The sequence below is a fragment of the Chrysemys picta genome, chromosome 7, assembly GCF_011386835.1.
Source record: "Chrysemys picta bellii isolate R12L10 chromosome 7, ASM1138683v2, whole genome shotgun sequence".
NCBI lineage: Eukaryota > Metazoa > Chordata > Testudines > Emydidae > Chrysemys > Chrysemys picta.
In genome coordinates, this window is record NC_088797.1 from 89,209,250 (window position 1) to 89,233,391 (window position 24,142).

Sequence of the window (24,142 nt, forward strand, 5' to 3'; positions counted from 1 at the left end):
TTTTTGCAAGTGATATTTAATTGTACATATAAACTCACCTTTAGACTTAACAATGGGTAGCAGTTCACCTTAAAAATATATAAAGCTCTTAGTGTCTGTTCCTCACACACGACCCCCCTGCCTCTCCCACCCCAAACAAACTAGGGCTGACAATCAGGTTCTTTCTGCAGGAAACATTCTGATGGACAACTACTGAGATGAACTTTGGCACTGGAATACTCACTGGCTTATCACCTGCTCAGAGGGACATCTAATTTTCACTGAGGAAATAAGAATGGCCCTTCCAAATGGGGTGGGGGGGGGGAATCCCCACACAACTCAGTGTGTTCACTTTTTATTACCTTAGTCTCATGTTTTCTAACAATAGCCTCCCATTGCTGCAGACCATATGGGTCAGATGTATAACACTTTCCAGTGTGCGGCCAATAAGCCTGGCAAAAACAGGTACAGTAGTTTAAATAATGTTCTGCTAAATGTATCAGTTTAAACATGTATGCCAGAAACTAAAACAGAATCTGTCAAAAAACAAACAGTGTTGTAACATCCACTTTGTGCAGTGTGTAAAAGTGAATGGAAGACAGGGAGAGTGTGAGTGTGTGTACATCCATCTATCTAGGCATGTGACAGATCCACACTTATCTTGTATGTTACACACATCTTGGTAGAAACTCCCTTTCAGCAGCAGCAACAAACCCCAACAACAAAATTCCCTGGGGGGAGGTAGTTTTTAAAGTCTATAAGAGAATCCTTTCTCAGATTTAGATCTTAGACATGTTTGAAAAAATAAATCTGCTGGGATTGTTCATCTCTTTAAGTTAGCCATGTCCCCATGAAACCAAGCCCTGCCTTACCAAACACAGCCTAAGCAGTACCAGTCTACAAATATGCCTTCGTATGCCTGAAAGTTTCCCAAAGTCCCATCAAATCCTCCTGCAACCCCCCTCCCGCCCCCGCCCCCTTAAAAGGACACTGCTGAAGGTGCTTACTGGAGACTAATGTAATTTTTCCCTTTGGTTTTAAATTATGAAGGAGGGAAATAAACAGGTACAGCTGAATGGAATTGTGGGGGGAGCTGATTCCTCTGCTGTGAAATTATGGGCAGAATCTTATATGTGTATCAGAATGTATAGTGTAGAGCTACTTGAGCCTGGATGATCTTTGTTCCCGTCTACCTTTGTGTGCACTCGTGTATCGGAACTACTCAAAATCCCTCTTGGCTAATATTTGGCCATGTCCCCAGCCATGAATCATTCTCTTAGCTAACAAAAATCCTTGGTTATCTGAACAGTTTGGGGAGCCTCTAAATATTTCAGAGAAGTGGGGTAGTTTGCATGTGTGTAAATAATTGGGTCTGAACCAAAACCGCAAAAGGGGATGAATCCTTCCCCCTTTTTCCATTACCCCCCCCCCCCCAATATTGTGGCTCAGCCCATCTCCTGTGTTTGAATAATTTATTTAAAAGATGTAACTAGTGACTGGAACTTTGGCTAGTGGGAAAACTTGTTTTTCAGGGTGTATCAGTGATTCAGGGAGAGGAAGTTGTTATACACGTGTATATCTGCTGCAGAAACTACTTATTACTGTCTGCATTGCATTCTCTTTGCTCATCTTAATTGGTCTCAATAGAAAATTGGCATTAAAATAACCCACAGTGATACACCTGGAAAGAGATGGGGCTGTTAGACTGGATCTGAGGTGGGCAGTAGATGTCACTGCTTCTGACAGCACCCTCCACCCAAAGCTGTAACTGATGCATTATACACAGTGCAAAAATCTGCTCCTCCTACCCCATACTATCATAACTTCTCCAGTTCAGAGGGCTGATGGAAAATGGCTTGCTAAAGAGCTGCATCAGAGACGGAATGCATGAGGTCATCTCTGGCCAGAGGGCTGTGCTCTTCAAAGTTCCTCTTTTTCTTCCTCGTTACAAATGCAGGCACTTCTTTGGCTGTTCATGAAGGGTCGGCAGCCCAGAGTCCAGACAGTGTTAAACACTGTATCTGCTACAGATTCACAAGCTGTCAGGAGGGAAAAGAACAGGCATGTCAGCAGTGGTCTCACACTTTCATTACTGGTTAAACTAGTGCCAGGACTGGCCTCAAACCAGTGTGGATTGTGTGGGGTACTGCAATGTCTTTTTGCCTTTGTGTACAGTTCTATTTCTCGCTGTCGGCTGGATTTAGGAGCCATTTTGTTCCCAGTGTTGCTGCAGTGCAGTCTGTACAGCTGTGCTCTCTCTTAAAGAGACTTTCCTTTTGTTTTTTCTTGTTGAAAGTGTGTTATGCTCTTTGTGTACGGCAAAATAACAAGTGAGCTTCTCAAAAGATCTCTCTGCATCAACTCTTCCCTACTTCTCAGCCCCTCCATCTGACCATGGCCTTGTCTAAACTCAGCTTTTACCCCCAGGCTGTTTCTCACATACCCGGTAGCTATATCACCCTTACAGTGGGAGCAATAGCGTAAACCAGCTGCCAGTGGTCATCAGCATTTGACATGAGTGTTATCTAGACCTGCTCTGAGCAGAGCCAGATGACACAGTAGTTAAAATGTCAAACAGCCTGGAGTTAGGGTTGCCAATTTTGGTTGGACGTATTCCTGGAGGTTTCATCACATGACCTAATCTTTTAGATTAATATTTAGTTCCTGGAGTCTCCAGGACAATCCTGCAGGGTTGGCAACTCTAGCAAGAGGCTCACTATTGAACTCCCTAGCCAGGTAAATAAATTAGTTAATACTAAACTCCACAGGGTGGTCATTTCCCCTGATGGGCTGAAGGCAATAAAATCAGTTCAGACATAGAATTGGTAATAGTCCTACCCCATGGCCTCTCTCTAGTCCCCTCTCAGCTCCTCTGTCCATTTCTCTGCAGTTCTGCCACTGTAACTCCTGCCACCTGGGACAGCCTTCCTGATCCCCTCTGCCCTCCTTGTTACTTCAGAGCTCCCCAGACAATCTCTTCTCTTGTTTTACTTAATTGGGTTTGGGGATAGGAGTATAAAATCTATAGGAGTGTGTGTGTGTGTATATGTCTGATATATATGAGAGAGAGAAACATTCCCTGCCTTTGAGCACTTAAAATCTAAGACACAAGAGGAGACACAGGGGTTCAGGAGTGGGGATGACTCATTGAAGAGGTGGATTGCAAGAAGGGGTGTGAAAGAGATGGTGGCTGACAGGTGAGAAAAGGGAGATTGTTCCAGGGAAGCTTAATAGAAGGCACAAGCTGAGACTGGGAGGAGAGCTAGAGTATGTCTACACATGGAGTTATTCACCAGTAACTGTTGTGCTTTAAATTCACATCCTAATCTGCGTTGTCTTTCAAGTGTAGACAAGACCACAGGTTCAGCTGTGCTTGTGCAACCCCTAGTGCAGTCAAGTAAAGCACTGGTGGAGCTTACCCTGCTTGAAACCAGGCTAAACTGTCTTGGTGCAAATTGTGGCTGATTGGGGTTTACCCAGGCTGCAGTGGTGCAGCCACGCTGGCTGTTGGCAACCAATGGCTGTAATCAAGGAAAATTCCTAGTGTAGACTAGGCCAAATCCATTGAAGTCAATGGGAGTCTTTCTATTCACTTCATTGGGCTTTGAATCAGGCATATAGGGAGGAGTAGTAAAGTGAACTGATTGAGAGGAAAGATGACACAGAGTGGCTGGCCCTTTAAGTGAAGTAGCCCTGCTCCCCTGATGAGTAGGCAGGTTAACCCAGGTTGCCTCTAATGAGGGGCAGGGCAATACCCCAGTTCAAGGAGAAGAGGAGAGCTGCAGAGAGGCAGCCCTTAGAAAGGGGCTGTGAGAGGAGCCTAGGGAAGGTCCTGAAGAGAGCAGTGAGTTCCTGTAGTGATTACCCTGGGAGGGGAGGATATCATTTTGGTTGACTGCTTTTATTTTATGAAGAAACCCTGAGGACTTGTGCCCAGGAAAAGGAAGCTGAGCACCTGAAGAACCTGGCACAGAACAGAAGGGGATGACTAGGACTTTAAGTGGAGACATTGAGGGTCTGCTTTAAGACTGGGCGGCGTTATTCTAAATATTAACAAGCATGCAACAGAGGTACTTGTTTAAAAGCTGTCAGTGGAGTAACTTCTGAGGCCCTTGAGGGGAGGGTGTAGTCATGGCCTTTCAGGCCACACTCAGCCAGCAGAGGGCGCTCAAACGGAACTCTCTGATAAAGGGCTATCAAAACCAACAAAAGCAGAGTTGTAGGTAGGGTTTGTGTTGACCCTTGAAGATAAGAAGTAGCTTCTGGGGGGTTAATGCACCTCAGCAATAAGATCCTCAGGCCTCTGACTCTCTCTTTGTTCTCTTTAACTTGTTGCTGTGCCTGTCTTTGGTACTTCTCTACAAATGTTTAATCATCCTAATGAGACAGAAAACCAATGGAGGGAGGCACTGTTTTTCAAGTCTGCAATAGCAGCACTCAAGTGTGAACTTCCCCATTCATCTTAATTAGGTGTTAGGTTTGGAAAACAAATTAGTGACCCCTTAACGGCCTCATTGCTGGTTGGCTGCACATGGGGACCCAGGCAGGGAAGCTGCATACCATTTGTGAGAAATGCTGGGATATGCAAGGGTAGGGTGACCAGATGTCCCAATTTTATAGGGACAGTCCCGATTTTGGGGGCTTTTTCTTATATAGGCGCCTATTACCCCCCACCCCCGTCCCGATTTTTTACACTTGCTGTCTGGTCACCCTACGCAAGGGGAACACTTTTAAGGAGCACATCATGGGTTAGACTCTCTCTAAGAGGGTTCAATGTTGTATAAATACTGTTTTATGCCCAACTAAATTTGTTAGTCTCTAAAGTGCCACAAGGACAACTCGTTTTTGCTTATGCAGACTAACACGGCTACCACTCTGAAACTCGTTTTAAAGGACTGTCCTTCAGTTGGCAGGCCTAACTTTTGACGTCTTGTACCCTGCCATTGTACATATTACACTGCTCTCTATTAATAATAATAATAATTAATAATAAAATGTCTAGATTGTAAATCATCAATGTTTAAAAGTAAGGGCCATGGGAGCATTGAAATCCTGAGTGTTGGCTTTCTCTGGGATTTGCTGCAGGCAATTTCCCAGTTGAGAATGTGGGATTTTTACCACTGTTGTAGCCCTTGTCTGGGGGATCAGTGAAAACAGCAAATGTAACTTTTTGATATGGGCATTGGTTGGTAAGAGATCCAAGAAATCGCCAACCAGCAGCTTGTTTCCACAAGAATCAGAAGGCAGCACTAGGCATATTTGGGACATGTACTTCAGATGGCAACAGACAGACCCCCACGTCCCCCTTGAAGCTGTTAAGGGGATACTAACAGGTGTGAGGAAACCAGGATACCCAAGAGAAACTTTATTCTGCCCTCCCTGCTAAGGGGGGTTCTTAATCTATCTCAATCCCATAGACCAAATGGAAACAGCAGCAGCAAATGATAGAAGAATGGAAGAGAGTGTTTTTCCATGCTGTGCTCCAATATTGGTGTGGGAAGGATGTAATAATAATAACTGACCTGGGATCTGGAGTCTAGAGTGGGCCCTGTCACCCTTGACCATGTCCCTTTCAAAATTCTTGATGAGTAGTGCCCATTAATGGCAGTGGGTGTGTCACTGGCAGAACCCAACATGCAAGACAAAAGGGTTAAAACAGGCTTTTCAGAGGACAGGTCTACACTATGGACTTCTCCCAGCATAGCTGTGTCAGGGATGTGAAGAAGTATGATCTCTGATGCAGGTGTGGCAGTAAAAGCCCCTACTGTAGACAGTTATACTGACAAAACTGCACTTTTACCAGCATAGCTTGTTTCATGCAGCAAGGGGCTGGAATAAGCTATGCTGCCAAACCAGCATCCATGTTCAGAGTGCTTGGCCAGTACAGTATATCTATATAGCTACACTGCCAAAGTGCTGCTAAGGTAGACTTGGGCTCAGTCACTAGGGGAAAAAATTTGGATCTGCACAGTCATTAACCTTTTTTTTTTTGGTGGGGGGGAAAATTCTCCCATCTCTCCCTCCCTCCCTCCCCATTAACTCCCTCAATCACTCAGAACTTCACATCTAGTGACCTCTGACTGAGGAGTGCTGTTCACAGCAACTTCTGAGCTACTCATGGAGCTAGGGATTGTGGAAGTGTCGGTTGCAAGCACAGGTCCCCAGGGCAGGGCTGGCCTTACCATGAGGCGAACTGAGGCAGCTGCCTCAGGTGCCAGACTGGGGAGGGGGGGCACGCCATAGGACCCAGAGTGTCGAAAATTGTCTGCTGCTGATGCATATGTATTCTCTCTGCTCTAGATGCACAGAGATGGTGGAGTGCTGTGCTGGAGGAAGGAGGGCACGAGACATAACAGGCAGGCAAGAGAAAAAGTGAGAGGGAATAACAGAAAGCAGTAGAGCTGCAGAAAGGAGGAGGAGCCTCTTATGTACCTCTCTAGCACCTCCAGGAGCCTGGACTGATTAACACCAGCTTCTCAGGGAGCTTCCTGCTGCTTCCCTGAACCCACTTGAGGAGAACAGGCAGTCAACTGAAGTAGTAGGAGCCAATTAGGCCCTTAAGACACTGATATCTTCCCTCACTCAGGCCCTGCTACCAGCCTGCTTATTTGTCCCCTTCAATTGAGTGTTGAGAGCCACTATAGCTGGCACAGAACAGCAGTCATGAGTGAAAGAAGAAAACGCCCCTCTGGGGCAGCATTCAGAGAAAGAAAGAAAGCAAAGGAAGCTTTTCTATCTAAGCAGGAAGGAGCTCTCCTGAGATACATAGAGACAAATGTTCATGGTGAGCCTTCCGGCCCCAGTGAGGATGTGAGTGGTGAGGAGATGTCTAATCTTCCAGTTAGTCAGAGTGCAGGTGACCTGGCAGCTACTGTAGCATCCATATTTCCATCTCCAATGGATGTAACCATGCACATTCCTGAAGAAAAGTGTAGCTCAGAGAAGAGTGTGGTGGAGGCGCAAGAAACAGCTGCTGCTGAGTTTCGTTCCTTAAGTCTAGATGATCCAGGACTGTGGACCCACTTGAGCAGTAGCCTGAGGGACTTCCTTGTGCTGCATGGGCCACAGCAAGTGAAAAACTTCATGTTTCCCAAAGACAATGAAAATACAAGTTTCCATCCAACACGTTACTGGTGTAAAATCCCCAATGGTGACAAGGTGGAGAGGTCATGGCTTATGTACTCAAAAACCCAGAATGCTGCATACTGTTCTTGTTGCAAACTCTTCCAGTCTAATGTACCAGCCACATTGGGTTCTACAGGAACAAAGGACTGGAAAAATCTGGCTAGAAATCTGGCATGCCATGAGAAGGCAGCAAATCACTAGAGAGCATTCCATAGGTGGAAAGAGCTTGAGATGAGACTAAGGTTAACAGCCACCATAGATGATCAGCATCAAGAGAAGATTGCCTCAGAGTCTCTTTACTGGCAAAACGTTCTGAAAAGGCTCATTGCCATTGTGAGAATGCTTGCTACCCAAAATCTAGCACTGCTTGCCACTTCAGATCAGCTGTACGTGCCAAACAATGGAAACGTCCTTAAAATTGTGGAGCTGATGGCTGAGTTTGATGCTGTACTCCAGGAGCATCTAAGAAGAGTCACCACCCAAGAAATGAACACACCACCACCACCTTGGAAAAAACATTCAAAATGAGATCATACAGTTACTGGCAACAAAAGTCAAACAGAAGATTGTGGCAGATCTAAAGTCAGCAAGATATTACTCTGTTATTCTGGACTGCACACCTGACATCAGCCATACGGAACAAATGACTTTAATGGTGCGTTTTTCACTAGGTTCTGTTGTTGTTACAAATGTCCCTGCAATCAGGGCCGGCTCCAGCTATTTTGCCGCCCCAAGCGGCAAAGCGAAAAGAGGAGAGGAGGGAAAAAGATAAAGCCGATCGGCGGCACTTTGGCGGCACTCAGAGGAAGAGAGGGCCTGAGGGACCCGCCGCTGAATTGCTGCCGAAAAGCCGGACGTGCCACCCCTAGCGCCTGGAGCCGGCCCTGCCTGCAATCGTGACTGTCAGAGAGCATTTTCTAGAATTTATTGACATTGATGATACTACAGGAGCTGGTATGACAAATGTGCTTTTTAAAAAGCTGGAAGATACGGGAATTGCGATAGCTGACATGAGAGGTCAGGGCTCCGATAATGGTGCCAACATGAGAGGAAAGAACAGAGGAGTGCAGACATGGATCCGAGCATTAAACCCTTGAGCTTATTTTGTCCCATGCAGTTCTCATTCATTGAACTTGGTGGTCGGTGATGCAGCATCAGCTTCTAGTGAGGCTGAGGAATTTTTTAATGTAATTCAAAGCATCTATGTATTTTTTTCCATCAATGCATCGATGGCAAATTTTGAAGCAACATCTGGGAACATCCTCTCTGACACTGAAACCACTGAGTGCCACACGATGGGAAAGTCGAGTGGAGGCAATAAAGCCTATCCAACACCAAGTTGGGAAGATAGATGATGCCATAGTTGCCATGATGGAGGATAATGCTATGACAGGAACTGTTCGTGGGAGAACAGTGCCAGAGGGAAATGGAATCACCAGAAACATACATAACTTCAAATTTCTGTGTGGCATAGGGTTGTGGCATGACATACTGTTTGAAATAAATGTAAGCAAGAGACTCCGAGGTGTTGACCTTGATATATCTGGACCAATGGAATGACTGGACAAAGCAAAGTCATACCTACAGTCTTACTGGTCAGATGAGGGATTTCAAAACGTTCTGAAGAGTGCACAGAAGTTGGCAGAGGAACTTCACACTGCAGCTATTTTCCCACCCAGTCAAGAATACAAGAGTCACTGAGGAAGAAGACATTTTGATTACGAGGCACGGGATAATCCCATGTGAGACCCCCCCAAACAACAATTCAAGTTGAATTCTTTAACCAGGTGCTAGATTGTGCAATACAGTCAGTTGAAGAACATTTCATGCAGCTCAAGGAACACAGCAGTATATTTGGGATGGTGTATGATATTCCCAAACTCCTCACTATACCTGAAGAAGACCTACCCCAGCAATACAGGGCACTAGAGACAGCGTTGACACGATGACATGCGCGATATTGATGCGAGTGATTTAGGTGATGAACTGAAAGCCCTTTCAAGATACATTTCAGTAGGATCTGAAAGGCTGTTCTGGAATATGTGCACAAATAAGATGACCACCCTCTTTCCAAATGCTTTTGTTGCTCTGCGCATACTTCTAACACTTCCTGTAACAGTTGCCAGGGGAGAATGCAGCTTCTCCAAGCTGAAGTTAATAAAAACACATCTACGCTCCATAATGACACAGGAGAGGCTGGCTGGCCTTGCAACCATCTCAATAGAGCATGAACTGGCCCACACTGTGGACCTTCAGGAAGCAGTTCAAATCTTTGCAACCAAGAAGGCATGGAAAGCACCACTTTGATCATTCAAACAGATAAAAATGCCAGTGTTTACTATGCAGAGAAGAAAAGTTACATTTGCTGTTCAGGTGTTTGAAAGTGTTACTTAAAATTTTTGAACAAGGCATTTTAAGTTGTTAGTTCTCCTTTATTGGGGTAGGTAGCAGAGCAGTACCATGAGAGGAGTAGAACAGGAAGAAGGCAGAATTGAGACCTTTCAAAGTTTTGGCCCAAGCCAGGGAGAATGGGGGCATCATTTGAGCTCCCCGCCTCAGGTGCCAAAATGTTGTGGGCCAGCCCTGCCCCAGGGGCAGAGATTGCTGCTTGCATCATAGTCCGCAAGGGGTCTAGCATGCTACACTGCAACTCAGCCACTAAGCAGTCCAAATCTATGCCCAGAATGGGTGTTTCTCTGCTCATCTCTTTGTGTCTCAGCTCCAGGAGTGCCCCTTCCTGCCCACTGATCCAACCAGATTTGCCAATTTTCCTTTTGTTCATTAATCTGACACAGGGTTACCCCAATCGCAGGAGCACTAACCCCTGCCAAATCCTTACACTCCTTCCAATCCTCTTTCCAAACTGCCCCATTTGTCTTTCTTTCCCATTTTTGACTTTGCTCCTGCTAGCAAGCTGCCCTCTGCTTAGGTCAGTCTCACTCCTTGTGTTCCAAGCACTCTCCTCCAAATCAGTTTTCAACCCACATTTGTGATGCCTTCTAATGCTGAGCTCCCTTCATGGGGGCTTCGCTCATTCCTGGACTCAAACTGCTGTCTCACTATCTTTCTGAATTCGATTTAAAAAAAAAAAAAAAAAGCAACAATAATTTGTTTAACCACAAAGGATACTTAGTCCTATATAAATCTGTCTCTGTGTTTTTAATATGCCTTTGGCTGAAGTATCTAAGCACTACAGAGAAAGGAAGGTTCACGTTGATTCTGCCAAAGAAAACCAAATTCTCTCTTCACCTCATCTTTGTCTATAACCCATGCATGCTTGTTTTTATGTGGTGGTTTTCTGGTGCCAGGGAGCTCCACAGCATGGATACCCTCCACTCAGAATACTTTGTCTGCAGCCCACAGGAATTTCATCTCTATAACCATGAACTCCAGGGCTGCCCAGAGGAGGGGGGCAAGTGGGGCAATTTGCCCCAGGCCCCACAGGGGCCCCCACTAGAATATAGTATTCTATAGTATTGCAACTTTTTTTTATGGAAGGGGGCCCCCAAAATTGCTTTGCCCCAGGCCCCCTGAATCCTCTGGGTGGCCCTGATGAACTTCAGTGTCCATACCTGTCGCACATATGACTTGTTGGATGGTGGAGGGAGAAATTGTCACCAAGACATGTAGGTCTCAGATATTAATTGCCTCACAGCTCAGGATTGGCACCTTGAACTAGATCCAGAATTGGATCAGGAACCAGTGCAGTTCTTTGTTGAAATGTGCCCTACCAATTCATTTCACTTAGCAGCTGGGCTTCAGTATAATGAATTGTGGCTTCCATGTGGCCTTTGCCAAAGTACCAAGTAAGGTGAACTGCAGAAGTCCAGCCTGGATATGTTGAAGGGATGTGACACTGTTGCTGGATCCGCATCAGAGAGGAAAGGATGCAGTCTCTGGGCTAACTGAAGAGGAACAAAGGCATTTCTGGCCACTGTCACTATTGGGTGCCCAAGTAGTGCAATTAACCCAACAGGACCATTAGACTGTCCATTGCCTTGACTATCAGATACACACTCACAATAGAGGGGAAGTCACAATTACTTATTGCTCCTCAAATTGTCCCTGCTCTGTTGATATTGCCTGTATTGTATTAAAGTTCTAGGAGCTGATTCCTGGCTAAATTTGCAGCTGTTTTTCTATTAAATATTTCTACTTTTGGTCACCTCCTGAAATTCACAAAAATGGTCATATCAGCCTCAAAATTTGTAGGCTACTTCTGAGACAGGGTTCAAATTTCTCTATCAAATTTGAACAAAATCAGACAAAGGGTTCAGGAACAGATACCCTAAAAACAGTCATTCATGGGAGCTCAGGGTTTTAATTTTATTTTGCTAAAAAAAAAAAAAAAAAAAAAAACCTGACATGGAGGTAGCAAGAACCTAACGTACTGGACTTCTTAACAGTGAATTATGACAGCACTGGTGTTTCGTAGTTTAGTCACACTTCAAAAGTTGTTAATCTTTTGATTAAGAACATTTATTAGGGAAATTTGGCTTCAGCAAACAATCTTAAGGTCTTTGGCAGTCACTCTCAGAAGCATATTCTGGACAACTGCACTAGAAAAGTCTGGGGAACATTAATATGGGGACTGTGAACACCTGCCATGTGGCACTACCACAAAGGAGGCCCAGTGATATGAAGAGGTGCACTCCGAGGTATTTCAGGAGCAGGTGCTGAAGCATAGTGCTTCCCTCCCTTCCCAATTCAATGAGCCTCCTGTGGCTAGCACGCTAGGGATATATCTACACTACAGCAGCACAGCTATGGTGGTGCTGTGGCACTGTAGTTTAGGTCCTGTGTCAATGGAAGGGGTTTTCCAATGTAGTTAATCCATCTCTCTGAGAGGTCGTAGCTAGGTTGATGGAAGAGTTTGTTTTGTTTCCCCATCAACCTAGCTGTGTCTACAGTAGAAGTTAGGTTGACCTAACTATGTTGCATGGGGCATGACATTTTTTCACAGCCCTGAGTGATGTAGCTAGGTCCATCTAATTTCAAATGTAGCCCAGGCCTCCCCTCTCATAAGCAGGGCCGGCTCTAGGTTTTTTGCTGCCCCAAGCAAAAAAATTTTTGGCTGCCCCCGCGCGCACCCTCCTGCCGCCCCAGCCCTGGGTCACTGGCAATTCGCTCCCAGGGCGGGTCATTCAGCAGGAATTTTGGATGTGCACAGAACACAGACAGGACTGGTTCCCATATGGTTACAGAACTGCAGTAAAGTGGAACAATTTTCAGCTTGTGTGATTGAAGGATATCTGGATGCATATTATAAGACTGTCCTACATAAATGAGGAAAAGTTGAGGTGCCTTTATTATTCTTTTGTTCCATTCTTTGTTTCTATGAGGAATTTGCCAATGCAATATCACTGTCTTCCTTTTAAACAAATAAAACTAAAACTTAAAAATAATTAATAATAATAATAATAATAATTAATTAAAAAAAAAAGCAATGGCTGTTGAAAATAGCAATTCCAGTCCTAATAACCACTGGGGAGCATTTCTTGCTCAATTTATTTTACTTTTTCCTACAGCAAGTTACAGTGGATCAGTATATTTGATTTGGGGGAAATGAAGTAATAGCTGCCCAAATTGAGCTTGAGCACTCCTGAATTTTGAGGGGTTCAAATCTGGAAGGCAGGTGCTGGATTCCCTTTCTGAATATTAGCTAAATCTGGAAAAGAAAAGTCAATTTCTGCTTCCATGGCTCAGAAGGGTAAATCCTCCTACGTGCCTGGTACTGTATCTAAAGCTGCCCAGTCTAGTATAGCCTCCCCTCCCTTACTTTTCATTTTAAATTCTAGTGGGGTCCACGTACCTGCCTTGCTAGGCTTCAGATAGAGAGGTGCAATGTCCATTTAGTCCACCCAATTCTTTCTTTGGGGGAGAGCCCAGGGCTGGGGCGGCAGGAGGTGCAGGTGGGGGCCAGAGCTGGGGTGGCAGGAGGTGCGGGTGCAGGGGCGGAGAAGAGCCCAGGGCTGGGGTGTTAGGAGGTGCGGGGGGTGGGAGAAGACCCCAGGGCTGGGGTGGCAGGAGGTGTGGGTGGGGGCCAGGACTGGGGTGACAGGAGGGTGCGGATGCAGGGTGGGGGAGAAGAGCCCCGGGCTGGGGTGGCAGGAGGTGTGTGTGGGGGGGGGAGAGCCCCGGGCTGGGGCGGCAGGAGGTGTGGGGGGGGGAGAGAACCCCGGGCTGGGGCGGCAGGAGGATGCGGGTGGAGGGAGAACCCAGGGCTGGGGGTGCAGGTGGGGGCCAGAGCTGGGGCAGCAGGGGGTGTGGGCGGGGGAGAGTCCAGGGCTGGGACAACACAGGGGTACGGGGGGAGCCCAGGGCTGAGGTGGGGGGGCAGCAAAAAACCTAGAGCTGGCTCTGTCCCTACCCTGCAGCATGAGGTTTCAGTTCTACACTCCTTCCCCCTCCCTTTCCTGTTAATTGCGGCCAAGGGAATGCTGGGAAATGTAGTTCTTACCCTGCTCCAGGGCTGGCTCTATAGGCAGGGAGCTAACCAAGGAACTACAGCTCCCAGGGCTCCCTGTTGGTTCTCAGCTCTCATGCTGGATTCTTGTGCCCCTGCAAATTTGCTTTGCTGGTGCCTAGAGCCGGCCCTGCTAGGGTGACCAGATGTCCCGATTTTATAGGGACAGTCCCGATTTTTGGGTCTTTTTCTTATATAGGTTTCTATTACCCCCCCACACACACACACCACCTGTCCCGATTTTTCACACTTGCTGTCTGGTCACCCTAGGCCCTGCTAATAAACCACATGAGGTTTGCTGGCAGGAGAAGGAGGAAAGCTGCATGTACTGTGTTACTAATTTAAACTCCACCATTCTAGGAAGGTGCTATATGCACTCAAGCCACCGAGATGTGCCTGTAACTGTCACTTGATTTGTGAAGGAATCTGTATTTAGCTTCATCCAACTGCTTTTCAGCCAACCTCTGTTTCTCAGACATTGGGGCAGCTGGGAGATTATTTTTGTCTCCATTTCAGGATTAAGAGAAACTGGGTGGATGTTGGCATCTCAGTGACACTACCCTTTATGGTATCTCATTCTCCCTGTCCCCTCCCCCACAGTGGCTTTACTTGGATGTAAACATTAATAAAAAAGAGGTGGCAGCCCATATGGCAAGCTTCAACTCAACCCAAATCAAGAATGGGAGAGAGTTTGAATCTTGAAATTGGGGCTTATAAACGTAACATGTTAATAAGAACCTTTTGTCATAAAGTTAAATACTGTGGAAAAATTAACCCCTTTCTAAAACATTAGCACTGAGACTTTTAAATCTAGCTAAGGGATTTGGACACCAAATTCTCATTGGAAAGAAATAAGAACTGATCATCTCCATTTGGAAAGTCATGGGAGACGGGAGAGATTCCAGAAGACTGGAAAAGGGCAAATATAGTGCCCATCTATAAAAAGGGAAATAAAAACAACCCAGGTAACTACAGACCAGTTAGTTTAACTTCTGTGCCAGGGAAGATAATGGAGCAAGTAATTAAGGAAATCATCTGCAAACACTTGGAAGGTGGTAAGGTGATAGGGAACAGCCAGCATGGATTTGTGAAGAACAAATCATGTCAAACCAATCTGATAGCTTTCTTTGATAGAATAACGAGCCTTGTGGATAAGGGTGAAGCGGTGGATGTGGTATACCTAGACTTTAGTAAGGCATTTGATACGGTCTCGCATGATATTCTTATCGATAAACTAGGCAAATACAAATTAGATGGGGCTACTATAAGGTGGGTGCATAACTGGCTGGATAACCGTACTCAGAGAGTTTTTATTAATGGTTCCCAATCCTGCTGGAAAGGCGTAACGAGTGGGGTTCCGCAGGGGTCTGTTTTGGGACCGGCTCTGTTCAATATCTTCATCAACGACTTAGATATTGGCATAGAAAGTACGCTTATTAAGTTTGCGGATGATACCAAACTGGGAGGGATTGCAACTACTTTGGAGGACAGGGTCATAATTCAAAATGATCTGGACAAATTGGAGAAATGGTCTGAGTTAAACAGGATGAAGTTTAACAAAGACAAATGCAAAGTGCTCCACTTAGGAAGGAAAAATCAATTTCACACATACAGAATGGGAAAAGACTGTCTAGGAAGGAGTACGGCAGAAAGGGATCTAGGGGTTATAGTGGACCACAAGCTAAATATGAGTCAACAGTGTGATGCTGTTGCAAAAAAAGCAAACATGATTCTGGGATGCATTAACAGGTGTGTTGTGAGCAAGACACGAGAAGTCATTCTTCCGCTCTACTCTGCTCTGGTTAGGCCTCAGCTGGAGTATTGTGTCCAGTTCTGGGCGCCGCATTTTAAAAAAGATGTGGAGAAATTGGAAAGGGTCCAAAGAAGAGCAACAAGAATGATTAAAGGTCTTGAGAACATGACCTGTGAAGGAAGGCTGAAAGAACTGGGTTTGTTTAGTTTGGAGAAGAGAAGACTGAGAGGGGACATGATAGCAGTTTTCAGGTATCTAAAAGGGTGTCATGAGGAGGAGGGAGAGAACTTGTTCACCTTAGCCTCTAAGGATAGAACCAGAAACAATGGGTTTAAACTGCAGCAAGGGAGGTCTAGGTTGGACATTAGGAAAAAGTTCCTAACTGTCAGGGTGGTTAAACACTGGAATAAATTGCCTAGGGAGGTTGTGGAATCTCCGTCTCTGGAGATATTTAAGAGTAGGTTAGATAAATGTCTATCAGGGATGGTCTAGACAGTATTTGGTCCTGCCATGCGGGCAGGGGACTGGACTCGATGACCTCTCGAGGTCCCTTCCAGTCCTATAATCTATGATTCTATTATTCTATGATTCTATGATAAGTGGCTCTGAAAATCCCACCCTAAGGTAAAAATGAATGGCTTGGGGAAGTTAATAATAAACTTCAAACATAAAAGCACGTTGGGTAATTGTCTGGGACAGTTCTGCTTTAGAGAGGAGGGAGGCAATGTTCAAGCAAAAGTTAGGGCTAGCTCAGCCTTTTGATCTAAGTGTATTTCACATGTGATTGCCGCTCAGTTGTGGCAGTGCTATGTCCTATTGCAGTCACAGCAGAAACCTGCTGCCGTGTTGTAGGAAAAGGACTTCCTGCTACCGCTCCTCTGGGAAATGGGGCTGGAGCCACCTGCGTCCCACAAGAGTGGCCTGGGTGCAAAACTCACCTTCAACCTTGGAGACAAAACCAAGGCTCCGTTTGAGGTCTGAGCAGATGGAGTGGAGGCACCATCGGAACTTAGCATCACAGCGGTATTTATTGGCTCCGCAGGTGTCGTAACAAACATCCAGCTGGTTACAGCACTTAGTCATGGCAGGGATGCCTAAATCCAACTGGAGGCAGAGAAAGGGAAGACAGCACTGCTCAGGCATTGTACTTAGTGAAGGGTCTATCCTCCTCTCCAACGGTGGTGATGCCCCTCTTCCCCCAAACCACCAAATGCTGCTCCTTGACCCAAAGCTTCTGCTACAATTCCAGTGTTAATGCCATAGTTGTAACAAACAGAGCTGTAAGGTCAAGAACAAATACACTTTGGATTTTTGGTTTATAATCTCCCATTAGTGAGTGTGTAATAGGCATGAGAGTTACACATGGGCCTGTTCATATCAAGGTGGGAATGAAGTCCTTATTTTCTAAATTACTTATTAGAAACTGTTTCTCTTCCACATCCCCGATGTAGGGGTCTAGTTTCCCCTCCTTACTTCTAACACTCATGAATGCACATGCATGCAGGAGATGACAGAAGCCTCTAGAGAGGTTTGTGGTGATGTCCAGTTTAAAGAACTATTATAACTTCAAAAATAGCCCACAAGGGATTTTTTTTTAACAGAATCTTAATTGGTGCAGACCGTGGTGGGAACAGAAATAGGCTAATTAGCCAGGCCAGCTCTTAGAGGCCTTTCAAGGAACCATTCTCATGGTATAGATTAACTTTGATTTCATTAATTGCTTTAAAAATAACCAAGATACAAAGCCTGGAAATGAGTTGAATTTAGTACTCAATATTGAGGAGGGGAGCTGTAGAAAGGGACCAAAGGGCTGCTTAGTGGGAGATTTATGAGAGCAAACACCAATTCACACCTGTAAATAGGCTTTGCAGGGAACACCAGGCATTGCCATTTATCTCTAAGCTTTGAGTAATTGAACTGCCTTGCACTGAATGTTCCCTAGTGATGGACCCAGTTAAAAGTGCATGATACTTATCTGGGTTTCCATTAAGTGGCTTCTATTGCACCAACACTCCGTAGCTATCCCACGGATTACCATGTACCTTCTGAACTGCTTCCCTGATGCAATCATTTGCTTCTCCTGCATTTATCTGCTAGGTAGACTTTATCCTCCAATAAATAGTAAGACAATTGGAGTTTTGTATCATGCATCCACACATGTAATTCCCATTGACAGAATTATTCATCCACCGCAAGCAGTAGCCACCAACATTTGGGAGCTGATCGCTCTGCTGGTTAGCAAATCAGATAGTAAATTAAATGGTTACTTAAAGTTACATTTTCCTTCCCTTGCCATCGCAGACAGCCATCTCCTTGGCAAACACAGGCAGACAATTTAGTACTGTAATATATGACTGACTATCACAGCAATCTTTAGAAAGGTGAGGATACCACTCAGAGCTGGCTGCAGCCAGGAAAAAAATACAATAGTTATCATACCAATAGCACATGTCCTAGCTAGACCACGCTCTTAACTATTTTTTTAAGCTGATTATTCTGGTTAGTGAATTATTTCATGGGGGAACTAGGTGTTAGCAGCAGTACATACACTTTCTGGTACCTTGAGACCAAGGAAGTAGGAGCTGCAGCCATTGGGCTCTTGGGGCTTGTAGTTCGGTCTGGGCATTGGAGCCTTCCCTTGAAAGACAGAGAAATGTGAAAAGTTAGGGGTAAGAGATTGCAGGGGTGTCGAACTTAGAGGTAAGCACATGTTCTTTGCTTTTGGTTTGCCAAAGGCAAAGAAACATTGTACGACGAGAGTCTTAAATACAGCCTCCTATAGGCATCCTAGCTCCACTGAACAGACAGAGGACCATCACCCACCTAATCTCTTGCTTTAAGAAGAGAGGCATAAACTGCTCCTTTCAGATCAAGTGAAAGACAGTACACCGCTCCCTGAGGACCTGGTTGTACCTCCCACAATCACTAATCCTTTACAAAGGGCTATGACATTGCTGGATTCCAGTGTTTACAACCTGGTCCAGTCCTCCTCCTGGACAGTTACCAGTCTGTTGTAAATGCACCTAAACATGAATCCCATGTGTCTCTAAATCAATTGGGTCTGGGCTGAGTCTAGTTACTATTCCTAGCTCTGGGTCTCCAGGTCACATTCCCAGGCTCAGGCCTCTTGCCTGAGTCCTTCTCAGGGACACAGGACTCTGCATTCCAGCTGCCTCAGACCTCCTGAGCCCCCCAATCTCTTCCACATGTTCCACCTAGGCTATATTCAAGTAGTAAAGAGAGGGGATATCCACTTCTGTGTAAATGTTGGTAATAGAGCACTCCACAATGGAGTTAAAATTTCACCTGCTGCTTATTTCTTTCATCAGAGACTTGGGACAGCGCTGGGCCCCCTAGCATTGGATACTCAAGCCCTGGGCACGTTCGATTACACTGCTCATTTTTACACAGACCCATTCAGCACTGTGCTGGAAACCATAACTTCTAGAGCTCTTAAGTGTTAAAATGGGTCCCTTGGAACAACTCTGAAAAAGAGGCAATGCCATGCAAAATGCTGCAAATCCTGCTTGCCTGCCCATCCACAGAGCCTGGCATCTGAAATTGTGGGAAACTGTCCAGAGAATTTTTACTTTTAGCCCACTTTTGCTTGAATGCCTGAGAGTATGGCTCCTCATTTTTCACCATTGACTTCCCTAAAGAAATACCTTACTATCCCTCCCTATATTTTTCAGCAAAAACCACATAACCATAACACCTACCCACCCCCTTTTTGGGTTATATGTTCCCAGTCCTCCACAATACAGCCCTCTGCTGGTGAGAAATCCGCTAAGAACCACATCAGCTGGCAGCCAGGAGAAGGGAGATTCCAACTGCAGAGAGCATGAAATTCTCTCATCAGCATAAGATGGATATGACCACTACCAGTAAGTCCTGACCTTCATTTCGGCAATACAGACTATTAGCAGCATTATTAGACTAAAAAAAGAGCAGCAGGCAGAGTTTGTAACAGTTGCCCTGGGAAGAACAGACCAGATCTCTAATTCCTGATGTAGTTGCAGATGACTGCCCTAGGTCAAGGGATTCTGCATTTATTCTTCCTGTGAACAAATTCATTTTATCTCAGGTTTTGGATTTTCCCCCTAGCTTGCAGCTTCAAATGCCTCAACTGGGGGAGAAAGCATGGACAAATACTGTAGGCTTGCATGGATCATCAAAAACCTCCGGGCTGTGCTGCCAATATTTCAACAAGGGACTTTGCTAATTTCCCCTTTAACCTGTGACTAATCACTTGTCCCAGGGGAACACATGCTAGCAGAGAGGAGAGTGAAGGAATCTACTTGTTTGTTTAAATGGGAAAACAAATACTTTCTCATGACTACAAACAAAGAGGGAGGTTACATCATGTAACAAACATACACCTGCTCTTCTTGCTGGATTTGTTCCTGACAAATAAATATAGAGAGTTATTAGTAGTACAGCAAATATCCAGTGTGAATTCTTGAATGGGAGGTATGGATGTTTTAGTGCCAAAACCTCATAGGGCACCTGTGGGTAGAGAAGGCTGGGGTGTTTTATATAACTACCGTTTGGTCCATTCCAAAGCCAAAATTTTGCTCTTTGGAAATCTTTCTGAGCCAGTGGTTTAGGTCAGTGGTCTCCAAACACTTTTGATCGCGCACCCCTATTAGTAAAAAGATTTTGAGCACCCCCTGCCGTGCCGGCTCTACCATTTTTGCTGAAGCAAAAAAAAAAAGCTGTTCGGACTTCTGCCCGAACTGCGGAAGCAAAAAAAAAACTTTGGAGACCAGTGTTTTGGGTAATCCTGGCAGACAGAGGGGGAACCTGTCAGGCAAGGATCTCGCTGCAATCTTTCCTTTGCAGTGGAGGCAGAATTTTTAACATGGGGCTCCTAGGGTATCCCTCCAGCACTTCTGTGATTCATCTTCTAGAGGAGGCATAAAAGACCTTAACAAGGGAATGTCTTCTCTCCACCTCGCAGGGCATCCTGAGCCTTTATCGAAGCTAACAATCGTTTACCCTTAACATAACTTAAATGTAGATCATTATTTTAACAAGAAATATGCTCCCCATGCATTTGAGCTGCTTTCTGTTCTGTGAGCACCTGATTCTCATTTCAATTACCATGGTATCTCCATTTATGTCAAAGGGTTTTCTTCTGATTCTCCTGTGTGAGGGGGAATTAGGCCCATTGTTATGCAGGATCAGGTCCTAAACTGCTTTCCTACTATTTGAAACTCCTCTTGAAGTAGTTAGGACTCTTGGGTACACACACACTACAGGACTGGAACCATAAGGCTTTGTGAAACCTAATATGAATATAACTGTCTTCTGTTCCAGTACATTTAAACACTTGCCTGGATAATGGCAGTTACAGCTGTCACCTGTCACACAAGAGCTCTCTTTATGGTTCATCAGACCCACAGGCTGCCACTGTTACAAAGCCCTGGCCTCAGCTTGTTGGCAGTTTGCCTGCCAGATTCTCTTCCCCCTACAGCCTTTACAGGTAAGACCTTCCTTGTGACACATCGCCTATGTTCTTCAGCATAAGTAGGGCAACTGAGTTCCCAGAGGTTAGTTGTAGTCTAAAATGTTGGTTGGTGAAAGCATCCTTGACTACATCCAAGAAGCTTTCCCCTAAATTCTGTCTCAAAGACAAACTGACTTGTACCTTTAAAAAAAAAAAAATCAAAAGCCTAAGAGACAGAAACTGTCTGGAACAGTCTGAGTGTTAAAGGTTCTTGTAATAGTGACAACAGATCTTATTTACCTTCCAGTTCTCTCGCTCCCTCCTCCCCTCATTATTACTAATCTTAGAACTAAGAACTGCTGAATAATTAAACTCTGATGACTGCAGAGATTGCTGCAGCCTGCTTGGTCTGCTGCTTGTGTGAGTCATTTAGAAACTCCACCTACCAAGCTGATAGATTTGTACAGCTAGAGCCAGAAAGACCCCTTACTCCTTGTGACTGCAAAGGCTTGGCTGTCTAACCAAACTGGGGTGGGCAGGAAAAGAAGCTTCCTTATGGAAGATGCTGATTCTGAAAGTTCCCTGGATTATGAGGGGCAAACCAGAGTTACATCTGTCCTACGCTGACCTGCTGTTCCGCTGACCTCAGAATGGCTGAATCTAAGCGTATAAACTTGACATGTGTTAAAGAAGCAAACAGCATCACTGCGTTATACAAAGTCCTTTCTTACTTAGTGTTTTGGGCCCAAAGTGTGCTAGGGGTTGGTCCCTTATTCTGGGGTGTCTTTGTCCCCTCTGCTGAAGAGTTGTCCCCTGCTTTGGAGTCCTAGGTGACTGAGAACTGTGGTGGGTTAAGACAAGACACCAATGTTCTCTTCTCTCCCATTATTCCCCAGTAGCAAAAAAGTCCAAAGGAGTCTTTACCCTTTAGGGAAGCCCTTAATCTTCAGTGAGGGGCAAATTGTCTCTGGGCTGTTCCAGGTAGGGGAAGCACAAGCTTCCCCACTGTGGTGTCTATATACCAGACTTAGTTATCAACACAGGGTTGAATTCTACCCTCCCACGGTTAGTTTCTGACTTGCTAACTCAGTGTTAGACACAGAGTTCCCCTTTGTTTTAAGGAATTCTCTATCAATGTAAGTGTCATGAACAGAATCCATCATAGCTCAGGGGAAAGGCTGTAAATTTAAAAACAAGCAAAGGGGAGTTTGAAAGGAAAAAGGTCAGGGAAAAAAAACCATCAAAAATTCTGAGTGGGAAGCGGAGAGTTAAAGAGGCAGCGCCAAAAACTCCATTAGTATCAATTTAGAAAGCTAATGGAGTGTGGACAGTGCTGGGAGAGCAACATGCAGAATTCAGTCAGAAGTCCTAGAAACAGATACAAAATGTACAAGATTTGTCTCTACAGAGAATATCTGTTGCATTTGCCTTTCCCATCTTCTGTCTCAAACCCAAAACTGATAGCCAATAACTTACCAGTAAGAACTGTTAGGCCTGAAATAGGTGTACCAATTCACAGGACAGCTGCCTGAACCCGCAGGGCCCTATGGAAAGGAAAGAAGCCACTTACCATATCTACATCTGTACTGACAAACCCCATTTTTTCCTCCTAGCAGCTCTAAAAAAGAGTCAAAATAGCTATTAACAGTTTCAAAGCCATCTCTGAGGGTCCCAATGCCCCAGTCTGCTGAGGCTGATTCTTCTGGGGCAGCTTGGTTGACTGAGTTGTCTGGGGTTACTTCTTCATCGCATCTTCCTAGACTCAGGGCCAGGCACAGAACCACTATCTTGACAACCGGCTTCATCCTGCAGTCAGACCAAACAAATCCAGGCTCCCGAAACTCTAATGCACAGGCATGTAGTAAGGTGGAAATGGGGCTGGGTTGTTTCGAGTCCAGGGCATGTATACTCCCCTCTCTGATGGACTTTAAACACTGCTGTGGTAACCAAAGTGAGGTCACAGCAATTAGAGAGTGCAAAGGTCAGACAAAGTGGAGATTGGGTCCAAGTTCAGCTCATAAAACAGGAGAGTGGAGGACAGTTGTGTAATACTTTGAAATGGTTCAGGCACCTCAGCATGGGGCATTTAGCCAGTATTTGGATGGGGCAGGAGGGACTGTCCTTCTGTCAGAGCATGCGATCAGATCATGTTTATTTTCATCAGTGGATTGGTAGCTAGTCATGAGGTCAGTGAAACACCCCTTCAGCTAGTGCATTAGACAGATGGCCACAAAACCTTTCCTGGGTTTTTGTTTTTTTAAATCTTCCTGTGACAGTGTACCCCATAAGGCTTTATGGGGGGGGGTGTGCTTATAAATGTATGTATGACATAACTGGAATATGTTTTGTGCTCCCTGTGCCATGTAATATATCTCCATAAAGGTTATGGTCTACTATATCTATTATTCCTATTTGTACATATATATCATTTTCTACTTGAGGTTAAGAATATGGGCTGTATGCTTGCTTGGTTTCACAGGCCTTGGCTACACTTGCAGATGTACAGCGCTGTGAGTTAAGCCTGACTTTGTGCAGCTGAGTAGGGAGAGTGCTGCAGTCTGTCCACACTGACAGCTGCCCAGCGCACTGTCGTGGCCACATTTGCGGCAATTGCAGCGCTATTGGGAGCGGTGCATTATGGGCAGCTATCCCACAGAGCACCTTTTCCCATTCTGGCGCTGTGGGTTGTGGGAAGGGGGTGTGGGGGATTCTGAGTCCTGTCCCAATGCCCCGTGATGCATCGCTTCGCATCCCAGAAATCCCTTTGTTTCCGTCCACCTTTGGCGCCACCTTTCAACGGTTTCTGTGCAGCGCGATCCGTCTGCGGGAAATGGAGTCTGAACTGCTGAGGCGTATGCTGACGAGTCTCGCCAGCACGTCACGTTTGGCTGTCGAACTATTCCTTAAGATCCAAAGAGACAGTGAGGGTGAGGAGTCCGACGATGCTATCGAGCCGCGTAACGCGTACGACATGAAATTGCTTGTGGCATTCACGGACATGCTCAGCACCGTGGAACGCCGCTTTTGGGCTTGGGAAACAAGCACCGAGTGGTGGGATCACATCATCATGGATGTCTGGGATGACGAGCAGTGGCTGCAGAACTTTCAGATGAGAAAAGCCACTTTCATGGGACTGTGTGAGGAGCTTGTCCCCACCCTGCGGCGCAAGGACACGAGATTGAGAGCTGCTCTGCCAGTGGAGAAGCGGGTGGCTATTGCAATCTGGAAGCTGGCAACTCCAGACAGGTACCGGTCGGTCGCAAACCAGTTTGGAGTGGGGAAGTCGACCGTTGGAATCGTGTTGATGCAAGTTTGCAAGGCCATTTATCGCATCCTACTCAGAAGAATTGTGACTCTGGGTAACGTGGAG

General features: G+C 45.5%; 1 protein-coding gene across 2 annotated transcripts; it reads right to left on the minus strand.

Annotated features, from left to right (window-relative positions):
• PLA2G12B (phospholipase A2 group XIIB) lies at positions 1-22,691 on the minus strand. Of its 2 annotated transcripts, none has more exons than XM_024107553.3 (4): positions 22,343-22,691; positions 17,872-17,960; positions 16,262-16,427; positions 1-2,018 (listed from the first exon to the last, which is right to left on the minus strand). In XM_024107553.3, the coding sequence occupies exons 1-4, from the start codon at positions 22,575-22,577 to the stop codon at positions 1,900-1,902; spliced, it is 609 nt and encodes a 202-aa protein (XP_023963321.1). In that variant the 5' UTR covers positions 22,578-22,691; the 3' UTR covers positions 1-1,899. The 2 variants fall into 2 exon arrangements, with proteins under 2 accessions (XP_023963321.1, XP_005301789.1); XM_005301732.4 differs by having other exon boundaries at positions 17,884-17,960; positions 22,343-22,690.
• Positions 22,692-24,142: the final 1,451 nt, after the last annotated feature.